Source organism: Notolepis coatsorum (assembly GCF_963971535.1).
Source record: "Notolepis coatsorum genome assembly, chromosome: 16".
In the NCBI taxonomy this organism is placed as follows: Eukaryota; Metazoa; Chordata; class Actinopteri; order Aulopiformes; family Paralepididae; genus Notolepis; species Notolepis coatsorum.
This window is the reverse complement of record NC_140180.1, coordinates 76,672,947-76,690,964: the sequence shown is the minus strand read 5'-3', so window position 1 is coordinate 76,690,964 and position 18,018 is coordinate 76,672,947. Positions and strand designations below refer to the sequence as shown.

Genomic DNA, 18,018 nt, shown 5'->3' with positions numbered 1-18,018 from the left:
TACTTTAAATATATAAAAATGACAAGGCATCTTTGAGTAAACTTTGAGTATCATTTAAGTATCTTGAGGCTGGGGGTGAGTGTCCTCTTTTTTGTAAATCACAATATGGTCACCTACCTATCATAAATGAATGGAAGTGGATACGGAACACTAGCCTAGCTTAAAAATCCAGGAGAGGTGTTTTTTGGCCAACAGCTATGCTAGCTGGTCCGTATCCGCATTTCCCATAATGTTCCCTTTAAAATACAAGCATTATCCTTCCATAGCTACAAAGCCATGACCGGTCTACAATTACACATAGCCCTCTATCCAATCTCTTTCCCCACATGACTGGCCCAGATGCGATAGCGATCTCCGTGGCGACCTAAGAGAAGACGATGAAATTGTCCTAGTAGACTCATTGCAGCTCTCTGTTTCCATTCTAATGGTCCAAGGGTAGGATTGTGTTAGAATGAGTTGTCCCTTGATGTGCGCTAACAGCCAACTCCTATCCTGTGTGACCTTGTAGCCTGTCCCTGTGTGGCATTGCCTTACAGCGGCTCAGCAATACAAGGTCTCTCTAGGCAGTGCACGCAGAGGCCGGGGTGGCACACACGTGCGCACGCACACACACACACACACACACACACACACACACACACACACACACACACACACACACACACACACACACACACACACACACACACACACACACACACACACACACACACACACACACACACACACACATGAATGAATGACACACACACACACACATGAATGAATGACACACACACACACATGAATGAATGACACACACACAAATACTGTACATATTTTCACTGACCAATACGCAACAAATAAGGAAAGTTGCCCCCACACTCTCATACCATTAGCAGAAAGTGCTTTGTGTATTCATAGTGGGCAGCGAGAGAGAGAGAGAGAGAGGCAGAGAGTGGTGGGAGGAAGAGATGGAGACAGCGAGACACAGACGCATAACAAAGACGGAACGAGACAGAGACAGAAACAGACTGAGCGATAAGGTTAGCGAGAGGAGACGGAGACGGACAGAGACACAAGGTTAGCGAGAGGAGAGAAGAGACACAGTGTACCAGATACACGTGTTGTGGAAACAGAAAGAGAGATATAAAGAGTGTGTGTGTGTGTGTGTGTGTGTGTGTGTGTGTGTGTATCAGAGTGTGAGTAGAGGACAGGAAAGGGAAAACAGAGAAGGGGAAGGGAAGAGGGACTATCCATTGGAGAGGAAGAGAGAGAGGGAGGGAGAGAGAGAGAGAGAGGGAGAGAGAGAGAGGCATTAAAGATACCAGGAGAGCGGATGGGATGGCATTGATCTGTGGGAGCTGCCAGGTCCTGGGCCGCATGGCGTCTTGCTGCTGCAGACCCCTCCTCGACTCTTCCTGCTGTGGACCCGTCATCAAACTGTGCCTCTCCTTCTTCACAGGTCGGTCCCAGCCTGCCGCACTGCCGTGACACAGGACCGGTACTCTTAAGATAGACAGGACTGTAGATCTACAGTGCATACAGTAGGCGACATGGGTAACAGGCTTAGCCGTGAAGGTAAAAAGGCACAGCGTACCGGTAACGTAGCAGTCTTGAGTGTGCTTGTGTGGCGTCGGCCGGTCAGCCCTGTATGTTGTGGATACCGCAGCAGTCTTCAGTGTATCGTCGTCTCGTATTGTGCTGATGTGTTTTGTGCACGATTATTGGATTGTTCCTTGTCCAGAGTGCTTTGCCAAGAGGTAATAACAGCTGTGTTGTGTATTGTGTACTGTTGTGTATGTGTACTGACAAAAAAGTAGGGAAATAAAAGTTTTGGTGTTCAGTGTGCTTGAGTCCCTGTGTTGGTGTCTGGATGTGTGTCTCACAGTGCGATGTGTGACTGTCCTCTTGTCCCGGGGAGTGCAGCTTGTCTGTCTGCCCGTGTTGGTGTCTGGATGTGTGTCTCGCAGTGTGTGACTGTGCTCTTGTCCAGTGCTCAGGGGCAGGGCAGCAGCATGTAGGTGGTTGTTTGGCATGATGTCAGTGCAGCTGTGTGTCTACGCCGCTGGCCTCTGTGTGGCCTCCGCACCCCCCCCCCCCCCCTACCTTCCCATGTTAACTCTTACAATGACCCATGACTCCGTCTCCGAGTTTCTATTATAACCCCTGCTGTGCTCATTGTTTGCCCCCTCGTGATCTCAAATGCCTGCCCTTCCTCTTAAAGGAACACGCCAACATTGGGGGAAATAGGCTTCTACCATCTTCCCCAGAGTCAGGCAAGAAGATAGATACCAATTGTTTCCTCTCTGTGTGTTCAGTAGAAAGCTATCCGGTCTGCAAACTACAGTAGCCTAGCTTAGCACAAATGAATGGAAGCGGATACAGACCACTAGCGTAGCTGTTGGTCAAAAACTCCTCTCCCAGAGTTTTAAGCTAGGCTAGTGGTCCGTATCCGCTTCCATTCATTTGTGCTAAACTAGGCTAGCTTGTAGCTGGATAGCTTTCTACTGAACACAGAGAGGAAATTGGTATCTATCTTCTTGACTCTGGAGAAGACGGTAAGCGCATTTCACATAATGCTGGCGTGTTCCTTTAACCCTCCCTTATTATGGATATTTCTTGTTGTAGGCTACCACAAGGACACATCCTACCTTGTCTTTGAATTAATTGATTAAAAAATATAATCGATTTGAGGAGAAAAGAAAGAGCAATTTCAATGTTACATTTCAACAAATCATGTTGTGTTGTTGTGGTGTGACACCAATCTCCTTCCCCCCTACACAATTATATCATGTTGTGTTGTTGTGGTGTGACACCAATCTCCTTCCCCCCTACACAGATATATCTCCCGCTGAGCTGGATGCTCTCTGGAGGGAACCCCCGTACACTCTGGGCGGAACCAATGAACACTTCTCAGGAAATGACATCATGACTCAAGGTACAGTGTGCAGCTCGCAGCGCACCCACGGTGCTGTAGAGAGTGTCTCAGTCTCAGTCAATTAGAAATTATATTGTTATAGGGACCAATCACTAGCATGTAGTCTAAACACAACAGGGCTAATTTGAGCTGAAGTCACGTGGTCTGCTGGTGGCCCACGGGGCTGAGGAAGTCTTTGGGACATCCTCCCTTCACAATGGGATACACCAGGGGGGGGAGGCCAGGCCGTCGCTATTCCACTTCAATAGCATGTTATTATGTACCATCTGGTTGATATTTATAGGTGCAAAGTAATGAAGATCCTGTTCATGTACAGAGGTAAACACAAAGTACACCCACTAACCTGATAGAATCCACAAACACAGGGTGGAACACCAATAACCATATTGAGTTTTGCTCCCGTGTCATTCTGTATCGTCTCTAGCACTGAGTTCTCCAAGACAATCTTGATCTTGTTTTATAGAGTGGCACTGTTTTAACAGCCCTACTGTTTACAGTTTCAGTGCAACTATGTGTGCCGTCATTACAGGCCAGTATTAATTAATCGATGCAGTGACGCCAAGTATAGATTTCTATTATTATTATTATTATTATTATTATTATTATTATTATTATTATTATTATTATTATTATTATTATTATTATTATTATTATTATTATTATTATTATATTATTATTATTATTATTATTATTATTATTATTATTATTATTATTATTATTATTATTATTATTATTATTATTATTATTATTATTATTATTATTATTATTATTATTATTATTTTATTATTATATTATTATTATTATTATTATTATTATTATTATTATTATTATTATTATTATTATTATTATTATTATTATTATTATTATTATTATTATTATTATTATTATTATTATTACTATTATTATTATTATTATTATTATTTGTATTCTTTTTTGGGGGGGGCTTGACAATCCCACTTTACTGCAATAAAAAGGTTTGGAATGGTGGTGCGGTCAGGTGGCGTAGCGGAGATTGCGTTCGTCACCAACACCGGAGACGCTGGATTCGCTTGTTCGAATCCAGCTCACAGCTCCGGCGTTGTCACCAGCTTGGCTAGCCGTTCACACTAATACAATTGGCTGTATTAGAGGGTGGGAAAGCTGGCGGGGTGGGTCCGGGTCGTTGTAAACAGCGACTCCTACAGTTCGGTCGGGGCGCCTGCTCAGCGCGGATAGGATCTAAGGGGGGTAGTGTGATCCTTCCACACGTTACACCCTCTCAGTGAGAGTCCGCGCTGCCAGGTGAAAAGAAGCGGTTGATTGGCTAGACGTGTGTCGGAGGAAGCACGTGATAGCCTCCACTCTCCCAGACCGACTGTGGGGGGTAAGTGCGCAGCGACCAGGAAGGGGATTGGGAATTGGCATAACGACTAACATTGGGATGGGAGAAAATCGGAGGAAGAAGGAGGGGGAAAAAAGATTAAAAAAAAATAAATAAAAAAAAGGTTTGGAATGAGGTGAACAGACTGAACACGTTATCTTTATTAGATAAAACAGATGATGTATATATATTTTTATTGCAGATGTTTACAAAGTTTTCCGTTGGGGACATAATTTGCAGTTGAAAACAGGTAATAAATCACAATATATCGGTATATTGTGATAATTCAATATTGTGACTTTAGTATCGCGATAATGGTGATTCTGGTGATTCTCAGCCCGAGTCTTAAGGCCTCTACATGCTACAGCAACTTCAAAGCAACTTCAACACAACATCAGCGCGATTTCAGCGCGGTTGTTGTTTAGGGTCTTGTAGACTGTGTTGCTTGGACGTTGTGTACATGTCCCCAGAATCTAATCTGAACAACCGTTGCATTGATATTTAGGGATGTCCCGATCGCCTTTTTTTGCTCCTGATCCGATCCCGATCATGTTATTTTAAATATCTACCGATCCCGATCGTTCCCGATCCGATCTTTCACATTAGTAATCAATTTTGACGCATTTTTGTCAGAAACTGGCGGAGCAAGACAAGCCCCTCTGTTGCCTATGGGGCGCGAGCGCGGCAGCTCTTGTTATTACATTCACCCTGAGAAATGTGCTTCATGAGAAATATTAAAAGTTTCAATATATGTTTGCACATTAGTATACATTCAGTGTTCGACTTACGGTCTGAAACGCAGACGATAATCCTCAGTCACAGCAAACAATTGACGTTATCCAGGTGAAAAGTTAGTCTGAAAACTCCGCCTCCAGCCTGCTGCTTCATGAGTTTTTCCTCCACACGGAATGTCCTCCTTGCAAACATTGCAATTGCTGTTGGACTGGCTTGACTTTCTATTTTAAAATGCTTAGTTCCAAACCTCTAGCTGCTCAAGTCAGTGGATAACCGTGTTTCGGGAGCGACGTGTTGTTGTGATGTAAATTAAAGGGAATGTGTTTGTTGCAACGGTGTAAATTAAAGGGAATGTGTTAACTTTGTTGTGGACAATTATTCTGCTCTGTGTGACAATAAATACATTAATGATATATTATATGTAATTTAAAACCAAAACTAAGGCCTCCGTATGAGTTTAAGACGTGAACATGGTCATGTTTGTTGAATAAAAAAATAAATCTTTTTTTGACTGCCGATTTTTATTAAAAAAAAAATCCCGATCCCGATCCTCTGAAAAGCATGTGATCGGCGCCGATCCTGATCACGTGATCGGATCGGGACATCCCTATTGATATTGCCTAGCAGTGATTGGTTGGTTAGTGAATGGGGGCGGGGCTGTCATAGAATAATATTGGTCTCGCAGAGAATACCATCCGCCATTGTTGTAGCCAGCCAGCGTTGATGCTAAATAATTAGCGTCACATAGCTGGCCTTTTTCTGAAAACCCAAGCACATATTGTTCCATAGCATACGCCTTCAGTTGATCATGACAAATCCTCTCTTACCTTGACGATTAAAAAGCCTCCATAATTTAGTAAATAAAGCTGTAGCCAGCCAGCTAGCATTGGTGCTATACAAAATGCTATCCACATTAGCTACATAGCTAACCAACTAAATACAATGGTATCCTGAGGTAACTTTAACGTTAAATACAACGTTTGCTAGTCGAAATGACTGGACACACACAGGGACAAGTTAAACATCAATCAATTAATTTATTCCAATAGCTGCATGTGAGCCGAGGTCCTCTCCATTGGAAACTATTGACGTTACGGTAACGTTAGCTCGAAAAGCACAGAAAGTTAAGCTGCTAGCAACAGACACTATAACACTTCCGGTCGGGGGATTTCAAAATAAAAGAGCGACGTCTAAAATCACCGGAAATACGTTTATTTTGTACATTATCTAACGTTAACACGAACCTAAACTAACTTTAGTTAAACTAACTTTGCGCGTCGATGTTGCAGAAGCATAAAGGCAGAGTGTCTAAAACACCGTTGCTTTGTCGATGTTGTGTTGCAGTTGCTTTGAAGTTTCTGTAGCATGCAGAGGCCTTTAATCACTAGAGGAATGCCTCGACACAGTACACTGCTGCATTCCGTATTCCCCTCTGCTCTCCTCCACATCGCCTGTGGTGCTTTTTTCCTATTGCTATGTTTTTAGTGAGTTTTTCCTTACCTTCGCTGGGGTATTTCTGGGAGTGTTCCATTTATTTTGGATTTTATGGTGGTTTTTGTTTAAAGAAGACTTGTCCAGCCTATGTCCAACCTTGTGATTTCGGACTTTACAAATACATTTGATTTGATTAGCTCCTGGTGTAGAATAAGATCAAACGATGCACTCAACTTGACCCCTTGCCTCTTCCATTGATTTTGTTTCCGTTCCTCAGGGTTAGGAGACGAGGAGGAGGAGGTGGTGTCGGGGGTGGAGTCGGGGGAAGGAGGAGCGGAGACAGAAAGTTACTGGAAGAGGAAGGAAGCCTTCGTCAGAGGAAGTACAGTGTCACTGGGAACTGGAGAGAGATGCTCCACAGGTAGGGGAGAACGGGGATAGTTGTCACACTTTTTACTCTAGTGTGAATTGCTCATCATCAAAACATCTTTCAATAGTCATTCCTACATTAAATTGAAGCTTAAGATGTTTGCTTGAAATGTGTATCCCTCTCATTTTCCAACGTATTGTAACAAAGAGTTAATCACCTATCAAAGACACGCTGACACATTGTGACAACCAACCCCCATCATGGGGGATGGGGGGGGGGGGTGTACTCTCAATGAAAATGTGTTATTTTATATGTTTTTCAGAGAAAATGAGTGAAGGTCAATGAGTCTAAGGTACAAAAGATTCAAATAAAATAAAATAATTATATAATTTCTCTTTTAGTAAACATTTAAAACGGGTCCCACAGAACAGAACACCCACACAAGGGTTAAGCTTTCAAATATTGATTTTGAAGGCAGTGACTGAAGCTACGAAGCAGTCTGGTCACCCCCCCCCCCCCCCCCCCCCCCCCCCCCCCCCCTCTGCTACCTACTCAGCGACTTCATCACTCACTCTCTCTCCTCAGGTTCTCCAGTGGCTTCCTCTCAAATGGCTCTAAATGGAAATCTCAGAGGCATATTGGCATCTCTATTCCAAGAGAGAGTCTGCATTCTGCTCACAATGCATCGTCTCGGGACACTAGCTCACTTAGGAGGATGTTTATTATGAACTTTTAAAAAGTAGGGAATAGAGGCCTTTCACAGTTTGTCCTACTGTACACATTTGAACAAACAACAGTTGCTATGTGTTGATATTATAGAGTATTTAATTTCAAACATTGATTTAAACTCGAAAAGGCAACTGAGGTTTCCCTCATTTACAGTCACGTCAAGTTTGCATACATACATACATAAGCAAAATAAGCATATAAAATAGTTTTCCTTGCTTTTTGCCTCGTCTTGTTGTCTCATTGTTATGAGTTTATATGCTGTGTGATTTTAAGATAAGATATTCCTTTCTTGACGCAATAAAGGAATATCTTATCTTAAAATCCCACAGCATATAAAATCATAACAATGAGACAACAAGACAAGAAAACAAATCAATTAAAACAAGTACAACTTGATTGACAAAGGTTGGAGATCAAGGTTTTAAACTCTGCAACAGAGTGGAGAATCTCATGCTTTAAGGACTGTTGGAGTTCATTCCATGAGAGGGCATCATATCAAAATGCAGATTTACCCTGTTCCGAGCAAACTCGAGGGACCTTAAGGATCAGCCAGTCACTAGAACGGGTTCCATAGGTTCCAAAATTCCATTCCAATAATGATGTAATATAATAAGGAGATAGCTTACCAGTAAGGACCTTACAAATGAAGAAATATACAACAACACAATTAATAAAGTGGATTATTATTTAAAAACACATTGTGTTTTTTCAATGTTTTGTTTTACCTACTCTACCACCACACAGAAACACACTTTTCCTTTGAAAGTGGTTACCAATGGTGGTTACAGGCCATGTTGGACGGGAGATACCTACACAAACGTTCTGTGCCAGGCCTCTAGTGACGCCCAGTCCTCTCTTCTACCCAGCTGATCTTCACTGGTTATTTCACAGAGAATCTGTCTATAACTCTTGTGGATTCACACAAAGAATCACACCAGTTTGATTAATGATAGGGTTCCCTTCCTGGGGTCTAGATATCGTGCTGGTGTTCAGTGGACGGCGGCGGTCAAGTGTGGTTCCTGACCGGGGCCTACAGGAGGCGCTGCGCACGCGACTGAGAGTGGTGGAGAGCAACAGCCAGGACGTCATCCAGCTCTTCAAGGTCACTTTCACTAGCTATTAAGATATGATACATATATTAGATTAGATTACATTGTATTGTCATCGTACAGCACAAATACAGTACAACGGAAATAAGTGGGCATCTAACCAGAGTGCAAAGTGACAGTAAAGTGCATTGCAATATACAGTGTAATATGTGGAGTATATATGATGAAGCTACGGAGTAAATATGCTGAGCTAATGTATGTACAGTATTATTATATACACTGGTACAAGTATGAATTCACCATACTAGCCAGTGGTGTAACTGATAGGAGACTAGAGGTATGGAATATATACAGATTAAGGCTGTCAATCGATTAAAATATTTAATCTGATTAATCGCATGATTGTCCATAGTTAACTCATGATTCATGAACCCTTTCACTGCCGCACTACCAAACGGTTAACCCTTTCACTGCGACAATACACAGAAGGTTAACCCTTTCACTGCCACATGACAGCCGGTCGACCGTCGGATGTGTGATAGTAAAGGGTTAACCTTCTGTCGTGTGGCAGTGAAATGGTTAATCGCATATTTTTTATCTGTTCTTAATTTAAACAGATCTTTTTCAAGTTTTAATACTCTATCAACATGAGCGTCAACAAATGCTTGCTTTATGCAGCCATTTAACACCGTTGATGACCCTCATGCATTGCAAATTTGCATCAAATTCAAAACAGAGTGATGCATAAAATAACTTAAAAGGAAATAATAATTTAAAACAATGAATAAAGTGTGCATGAAATAATAGGGAAAAGAAAACGTTAGGAACTTGTTACATTCACCCACACAAGGGCTGAGAACTCACACTAGTAAAGTCTAGTAAAAAAAAAAAAAAAAAAAAAAAGGGTAAAAGAAAAACAAAATGACAGATATAGATACATGTATATACTGTGAAATATAATATGATATGACACAATGTTATACCTTCAGATAAGATACTATATGAGTTGATGCAATATAATGTTATATGACATGAATATTTTTAGGTCAGCGCAAAGAAACTTGAACTTGAACTTGAAACACATCTAATAAATGAAACACATCTAATAAAAACAGTAGGCTATTTAACATAAAATCCAAAACACCATTTCTGTGCAGGACCTGTCCGCCCGTCTGGTTTCTGTCCATGCTGAGAAGGACAGCTTTGTCCTCACCTTCAAGACCGTGGAGGAGATCTGGAAGTTTTCGACCTACCTGGCTTTAGGTACAGTCTGGCTGAGCTGCATCATAACAAACATGGCCTTTACAGTCACAACTGTGTATTGTGTTCTATGGAAGCAGTGACTTTGGAGTGAGCCTTTAGCCAGGGACCTGACTTGTTTTATATTGACGGCCATGTTGGAAGTGTTTATTTATACTTTCACATGCTGTCCTCTGGGTGGACTGCATCTTGTGATGTGTTTTCATTTATTGCTTGCCCAAATAAAACCACACCCTGCCATACCATACCATACCATACCATACCATACCATACCATACCATACCATACCATACCATACCATACCATACCATACCATACCATACCATACTATACCATACCATACCATACATTTACATTTACATTTAGTCATTTAGCTGACGCTTTTATCCAAAGTTATACAAGTTCTGTACGACAAGTCATCAGGAAGGGCACAACTCTATCAGCTGAGTAACAATGTTCAAGTGTTGAGTGCTACAGTGTAGGTTAGTTTATTAGGACAAGTGCATGACAGTAAGGTTAGTTAGGGTTAGATATTTCTTTTTTCTTTTTTCTTTTTAATTCAGATAATGGTTGAAGAAGTGCGTCTTTAGTCGACGGCGAAAGATTGGATGGGTTTCGGCTGTCCTAACCATACCATACCATACCATACCATACCATACCATACCATACCATACCATACCATACCATACCATACCATACCATACCATACCATACCACACCATACCCTACCACCACCACAAGTTCACATGAATGTGTTGTTTGTGTTTCAGGCTATGTAGCTCGGTGCTTGGAGAACTTCCTGTGTGACCAGTCCTTCTGGCTGGACCCAGTGCTGCTCAGTGAGCTGGAGATCAATGTCACAGTGGATGAGGAACACCTGGCCACCCTCTACCTGGAGCTCCTGGTACAAGAGGGTGAGTGATGCTACTATAGAACCCTCTACCTGGAGCTCCTGGTACAAGAGGGTGAGTGATGCTACTATAGAACCCCTGGAGCTCCTGGTACAAGAGGGTGAGTGATGCTACTATAGAACCCCTGGAGCTCCTGGTTCAAGAGGGTGAGTGATGATAGAACCCTCTACCTGGAGCTCCTGGTACAAGAGGGTGAGTGATGCTACTATAGAACCCCTGGAGCTCCTGGTTCAAGAGGGTGAGTGATGATAGAACCCTCTACCTGGAGCTCCTGGTTCAAGAGGGTGAGTGATGCTACTATAGAACCCCTGGAGCTCCTGGTTCAAGAGGGTGAGTGATGCTACTATAGAACCCCTGGAGCTCCTGGTACAAGAGGGTGAGTGATGCTACTATAGAACCCTCTACCTGGAGCTCCTGGTTCAAGAGGGTGAGTGATGCTACTATAGAACCCCTGGAGCTCCTGGTTCAAGAGGGTGAGTGATGCTACTATAGAACCATTTCTGAAACATGTAGGAATGCTCTTGTGGGTTTTGTCCTGGTGGGTACCATGTGGCCCTGGGTTCAAATATATCCCAGGACCTTTGTTGCACGTCATCTCTCTCTCTCTCCCCTGTCACTGTCTTCCCCAGTCATTGTCTTCCTTTGTTTTTATGCCTGCCTTTGCTCTCTATGTGAACTTGGGAAAAGTAAAAATGGTCGCCTAGCCAACTATTCCCATACGGAGGTGGAGGGGACATACACCTGGGAAGCATACGTGCACAGAGTACAATAAGATATTTAAGCACACAGAATCCTGCTTGTTTTCAGCCGTTTGGTTCATAATATGAAATTATTTTGATTAGAATGTTTCCGACCAATAATATAGAGCAAACATTTGCGATCAACCAAGTAGCTGATTTATCTGCGGTCCCCCGTCGGGATCTGTGGGCAACCGGACCCATGCAGGACTCAGTGCTATGCTGTCAAATGAAGCAGAAATCCTTTAAAATGGGATGCTCTTGTCAACCACCAACACAATCTGGGACTGCTATTGAGGGATACAAATGAAATGCTTCTAAGTAACAAAACTATTAACTTAAAGGGGAACTATCTTATAAATGGCCTTTTTGAGTGTTTAGCATTGTTTCCTAGCTATGTGAACTTATATTAATATGATCTATGTCTCAAAATTCTCATATTGGCGCATTCTTCCAATTCTCCTCTCACAATATTCACCCTCACTGAACTGAGTCGTTTGAAAATGTGCCTATATGTGATGTCATATAGTCACCGCTGCATGTTAATGTTCAGGCGACGCCGACGACCCGCAGTGGTTTAGGTGGCACCTGCAGCTGCGGCTGCAAAACAGCTCGAAATCTTGAGGTAGAAAAATGCTGTTTTTGAGGACTTGATTAGAAATACAAAACAATGAATAAAAAATATATATATATTACAGAGGTGTTCCATAGACTCACAGGAATTGTGTAAAAGTGCCCAAATAGTGAAAGAAATAGTAAAATAGTCCCCCTTTAATAATTACAAACTAAAGTAGTACCCTCTGGTTTATATATATATATAATATATATACCTATATATATATATACCTGCTAAGCAGTTGCATGCTGCCATCGCTATTCATGACCTCAATAACAACACTTTATATTCCTGTGAAATTCCATGATTGTATTACGCTGCATCTTTCTGGGAGGGAAGTTAGATTTAACAGTATATGCAGGTTTATTTTATGCTTCACTAAACATTGTTCGGTTTGATGGAATTATTATGCTGGTTTCCTGTATTGATTTCCCCCCCGCTTGCTGCGTTTCAGACATCATAGCTTTCTCTCAGACATTACTCAGAGGCAAAAGGCTTCTGGGAAATTCATAACAGGAATGCCATGCTGGCAAACAGCCCTCAGAATTACATTAACTCAGTGGAGGAAGTAAAACAGCACTGACGCCGTTCTGCTGAGACTTCATTTAAGTCAAGTGATTTTAAAAACACTCTGTGTGTGTTTGTTTGTGTCCATGCGTACTTTGTGTGCATCAGTGGCTGTACGTCTGCCATACTAATAATGCACACGTGTGCTCTCACAGGTTCCTTCTTCGCTAAGGCACTGTACGCCAGCAGCGAGCGAAGTGAGGAAGATGAGGATGAACTGTCGTTCAAGAGGAACGACCTGCTGATGGCGAGGGACACGGGGCAGGACAGCATGTGGGAGGGAACACTCCTCTCCACCGGGAGCCACGGCATGGCGCCGGTCAACGCCATGCAGCCGCTGCCGTACCCCTTCTACCAGTGAGTCCCTCAGTATGACAGAAATACCCCTTCTACCAGTGAGTCCCTCAGTATGACAGAAATACCCCTTCTACCAGTGAGTCCCTCAGTATGACAGAAATACCTTCTACCAGCGAGTCTCTCAGTATGACAGAAATACCCCTTCTACCAGTGAGTCTCTCAGTATGACAGAAATACCCCTTCTACCAGCGAGTCTCTCAGTATGACAGAAATACCCCTTCTACCAGTGAGTCTCTCAGTATGACAGAAATACCCCTTCTACCAGTGAGTCTCTCAGTATGACAGAAATACCCCTTCTACCAGTGAGTCTCTCAGTATGACAGAAATACCCCTTCTACCAGTGAGTCTCTCAGTATGACAGAAATACCCCTTCTACCAGCGAGTCTCTCAGTATGACAGAAATACCCCTTCTACCAGTGAGTCTCTCAGTATGACAGAAATACCCCTTCTACCAGCGAGTCTCTCAGTATGACAGAAATACCCCTTCTACCAGCGAGTCTCTCAGTATGACAGAAATACCCCTTCTACCAGTGAGTCTCTCAGTATGACAGAAATACCCCTTCTACCAGCGAGTCTCTCAGTATGACAGAAATACCCCTTCTACCAGTGAGTCTCTCAGTATGACAGAAATACCCCTTCTACCAGTGAGTCTCTCAGTATGACAGAAATACCCCTTCTACCAGTGAGTCTCTCAGTATGACAGAAATACCCCTTCTACCAGTGAGTCTCTCAGTATGACAGAAATACCCCTTCTACCAGTGAGTCTCTCAGTATGACAGAAATACCCCTTCTACCAGTGAGTCTCTCAGTATGACAGAAATACCCCTTCTACCAGTGAGTCTCTCAGTATGACAGAAATACCCCTTCTACCAGTGAGTCTCTCAGTATGACAGAAATACCCCTTCTACCAGTGAGTCTCTCAGTATGACAGAAAAACCCCTTCTACCAGTGAGTCTCTCAGTATGACAGAAAAACCCCTTCTACCAGTGAGTCTCTCAGTATGACAGAAATACCCCTTCTACCAGCGAGTCTCTCAGTATGACAGCCGTACCTCTTCTACCAGTGAGTCTCTCAGTATGACAGCCGTACCTCTTCTAGCAGTGAGTCTCTCAGTATGACAGCCGTACCTCTTCTAGCAGTGAGTCTCTCAGTATGACAGCCGTACCTCTTCTAGCAGTGAGTTAGTAGAAAGAAAGCCAGCCTGATTATTTACCCGATATGTAAATAAAGTACTAATCGACCACAGGAATTTTTATTTTATTTTATAGCATAAGTAATTTACATATTGTATTGAAAATGTCAACATGTGAACACTTGTACGTATTACAAATAAGTACATATATTATATATTCAAAGTTTCTATTATTTTATTTCAGAAAACGTTTAAGTTCCCCTGCTGGGGATCAAACCCTAACCTTAACCCTAACTTTATGTCCTAACCATAACCGTTAAGCGAATGCTAACACTAACCTTACAGTAACTCTAACACTAACCTTAATTCTAACTATAATCATAGTTAGATAGTGGTGGGAGCACTCGCCTGCGACGGCAATGATTGTTGGTTCAACTCTTGGCTGTGGTGTTTTGGACCATTGCCGATATAATACGTAAATAGATACATTACATAACGTACATTATGTACCATTTTCCCTGTGGTCGATTAGTATTTTATTTATGTTTTCTGATGAGACCGTGTTGCAGAAATTGTACAATGAGCCAGTGGTTTTCAACATGGCCTCCGGGGATTCCCATGTTCTCCTGTCAAACCTGTTGGGTCGAGGAAATCAACTCTCATTAGTTCCCGTCAGTTGCCCTGGTATTGTTTGAGGTATGTGTCCTGTTTGGCTATAGGTGGTTCCTGAGGAAGTACCCAGGCTTTGCCGGATGCTCGCCACCAGACAAGGGACCCTTTGAACATCCTATCGGTGAGGCCACATTCCTGCATCGTAGATGCAGGTACTTTATATAAAAAATTATCGAAGTTGCATCTTCATCCATGTTTCCCCATTGATATTACAAATCTGATAGTGTTTCACATTTCTTAATTATATATTCACCTCACCTACTACTGTTCTACTGTTGCACTCATTTAGTTTAGTTCATCAGGATTCCCAATTAGCTACAGCATTGCAGTAGCTATTCTTCCTGGGGTCCACAAAAAGCTTACACTGTGACCATGCAACATAATACTTACATCATAATTAATAACATATAACATTACAAGTAAACATGACAAAGGACTAGTTCACGCACGCACGCACGCACGCACACACACACACACACACACACACACACACACACACACACACATGCACACAAGCTCCAATGTACAATAATCAAACTATGTGAAATAGCTAAAGAATACCTAACTGTACACAACTATATGCCCACACATTATGTTCATACACACCCAATTGAACTGCTAATTATATTCATGTTGATAATATAATGATGCAATGCATACGTCCCAGTACAGAATTGTTGACCACATAATTGTAAAAACCTTACAATCACATTTGAAAAACAACAACCTTCATACATTTCAATAGTTTCTGCATTTGTTCAATTATAACATGTTGTATGTCACTCTGGATAAGTACTGTCTCCATAACCCCTAAAACATCATGTAAATGGCATGAGCCTATATAAATAAGTGGGTCTCATCGTCCCGCTCTGCCCTCCTGTCCCGTCCCGGTCCCCTGCAGTGACGGGGTCGTGCGTGGCGCTGGTGGACTACAGCCCGGCGGGGAGGGAGGAGCTCCAGCTCAGCCAGGGGGACGTGGTGCTGATCCAGGGGCTGCTGCTCCGTGGCCTGGCCATGTTCGTAGGAACACACGCCTCCACGGGGCACACCGGCTTCGTTCAGAAGGCCCACGTCAAGCCGCTGAGCGCCATGCCCCTGTGAGTCGTCATAGGTTGTTGTTGTCGTCATGGTGTCTGTTCCGAACGTTCCCTCTGACTCAGTGGGCTGATGATGTTGTGTGTCATTCGAGGTTCAAAGCTTTTCTAGTCCAAATGACTCGTCAGACAAATTAGTTATATGTTCTTCTGTATGCCACAGTGCGTTACATTTCATTTCAAAGCTATTTAAACTTGAAAGGCAACTGTGGTTTCCCTCATTTACAGTCACGTCAAGTGTACATACAGAAATAAGCAAAAAAAAGCATTAAATCCCACAGCATATAGAATCATGCCACAACAAGACGAGGCAAAAAGCAAGGATAACAAATCACTTAAAACGCGTAGAACTTGATTGACAAAGGTTGGAGATCAAGGTTTTAAATTCTGCAACAGAGGGGAGAATTTCAAGCTTTAAGGACTTTTGGAGTTCATTCCATGAGCGAGAGGGGCATCATAGCGAAATGCAGATTTACCCTGTTCCGAGCAAACTCTGGGGAACTTAAGGACCAGCCAGTCGCTAGAACGAGTTCTATAGGTTCCAAAATTCCATTCCAATAATGATGTAGTATAAGGAGGTAGTTTACCAGATTACTTCAGTGTTTAAAGGAAAATGCCAAAATTATTGGAAATGCGCTTACAGTCTTCTCCAGAAGTAGACGAGAAGATAGATACCAATTTCCTCTCTGTGCGTTCAGTAGAAATCTATCTGGCTGTAAGCTAGCCTAGTGGTCCGTATCCGCTTCCATTAATTTGTGCTAAGCTAGGCTAGCTTGCAGCTGTGTAGCTTTCTACCGAATGCACAGAGAGGAAATCTATCTTCTTCTCTGACTCTGGAGAAGACACCAAGATGTTGGTGTGGTCCTGTAAAGTAGGTGAAAATTACAAACCTGTTTATAGCCTTTTCTGGTGGTTCACCTGAATTTCCCTCGGGATAAATAAAGTATTTCTATTCTATTCTATTCTATTCTATTCTATTCTATTCTATTCTATTCTATTCTATTCTATTCTATTCTATTCTATTGAACTACTTGTGGACATGGCTTCTCTATCCCACTAACCTTCATGTGATTCTGTTAAACGGCGGTCAACAGTCAGGACAGGGTGGGTTGACTTGAGGAGGCAGAGCTGAAGGGTCTGAAATATCACTGAATCAATGGGAGTCACATGGCTGATAATGCTGCCTTTGTCTCCGTCTCACAGGGAGGAACAATTGGTCTTTCTGACCGAGGAGGAGAAGGCGACCCTGGCTGAGATTAACCCCTGCAGCGCTGAGCCTCCTGACAGCAGCCTGCTTGAGAAGCTCTTCTCTTCCGACATCAGTGCCGTCTATCGGCTAGGTACCGGCTTGGTGTTTTGTTTCATATTTGGTTTTGATTCCAATGAGGGCCAGAACCATTATGGTGATGCACTAGTAACTTAGCAACCAAGTCCATGCAACAGTTAATCACTTTTGGCAACACTTTGCTGATCTATGGCAGTCGACCTTCGGGACTGTGCACTGCCAAGATCTCACGTCATCACGACACACCCTGTCCTGTGTTATTGATTAACACTAGTATGAGCAGAATTCCCACTACAGTATTAGAAAGGTCATAGCAGTCTGTTCTGACTGTTCACATATTACTGGCATATCATTTCCGTAATAATTTAAATCTAAAAATGGATTTGTTATGTTGTGATTGGTAATGGACAACATCTCAAGATGTTAGATATTATACAAATTAATAGTTTATTAATTACCCGGGTAATTCAGAATAACACAACCTGGTTATTAAAGGAACCATTTAAAATCAAGTGCTGAAAATGAAGTGATTTATAAAGCTATTGTTAAAGGAACACGCCAACGTTGTGGGAAAAAGAAGATAGATACAGTACCGGTGTCCTCTCTGTGCGTTCAGTAGAAAGCTAGCCTAGCTTAGTGCACAAGAATGGAAGCAGAGAGGGACCACTAGCCTAGCTTGGCACTCTGGGAGAGGTGTTTTTGGCCAACAGAAGTATGCTATTTAAACTTGGTCCTCAAAATTAATGGAAGTGAATGAGGAGCCTGACACCTGGGAGGGACAGCAGTGGCC

At 42.5% G+C, this 18,018-nt stretch overlaps 1 protein-coding gene across 4 annotated transcripts in view; it reads left to right on the top strand.

Moving 5' to 3' along the window:
- The window catches only part of sh3tc2 (SH3 domain and tetratricopeptide repeats 2), a 67,167-nt gene that overhangs the window by 20,008 nt on the left and 29,141 nt on the right, over positions 1–18,018 (top strand). The window contains exons 1-11 of one of the 4 annotated variants that reach the window (XM_084331772.1): positions 1,261–1,444; positions 2,822–2,920; positions 4,483–4,530; positions 6,727–6,870; positions 8,523–8,650; positions 9,755–9,860; positions 10,628–10,771; positions 12,844–13,045; positions 14,897–14,970; positions 15,751–15,946; positions 17,147–17,283. In XM_084331772.1, coding sequence (XP_084187898.1) covers positions 1,324–1,444; positions 2,822–2,920; positions 4,483–4,530; positions 6,727–6,870; positions 8,523–8,650; positions 9,755–9,860; positions 10,628–10,771; positions 12,844–13,045; positions 14,897–14,970; positions 15,751–15,946; positions 17,147–17,283 — 1,399 coding nt within the window. In that variant the 5' untranslated portion in view covers positions 1,261–1,323. Of the gene's footprint in view, positions 1–1,260; positions 1,445–2,821; positions 2,921–4,482; positions 4,531–6,726; positions 6,871–8,522; positions 8,651–9,754; positions 9,861–10,627; positions 10,772–12,843; positions 13,046–14,896; positions 14,971–15,750; positions 15,947–17,146; positions 17,284–18,018 lie in introns of those variants that run through there. The other 3 variants (XM_084331774.1, XM_084331773.1, XM_084331775.1) reach the window with 3 other exon arrangements.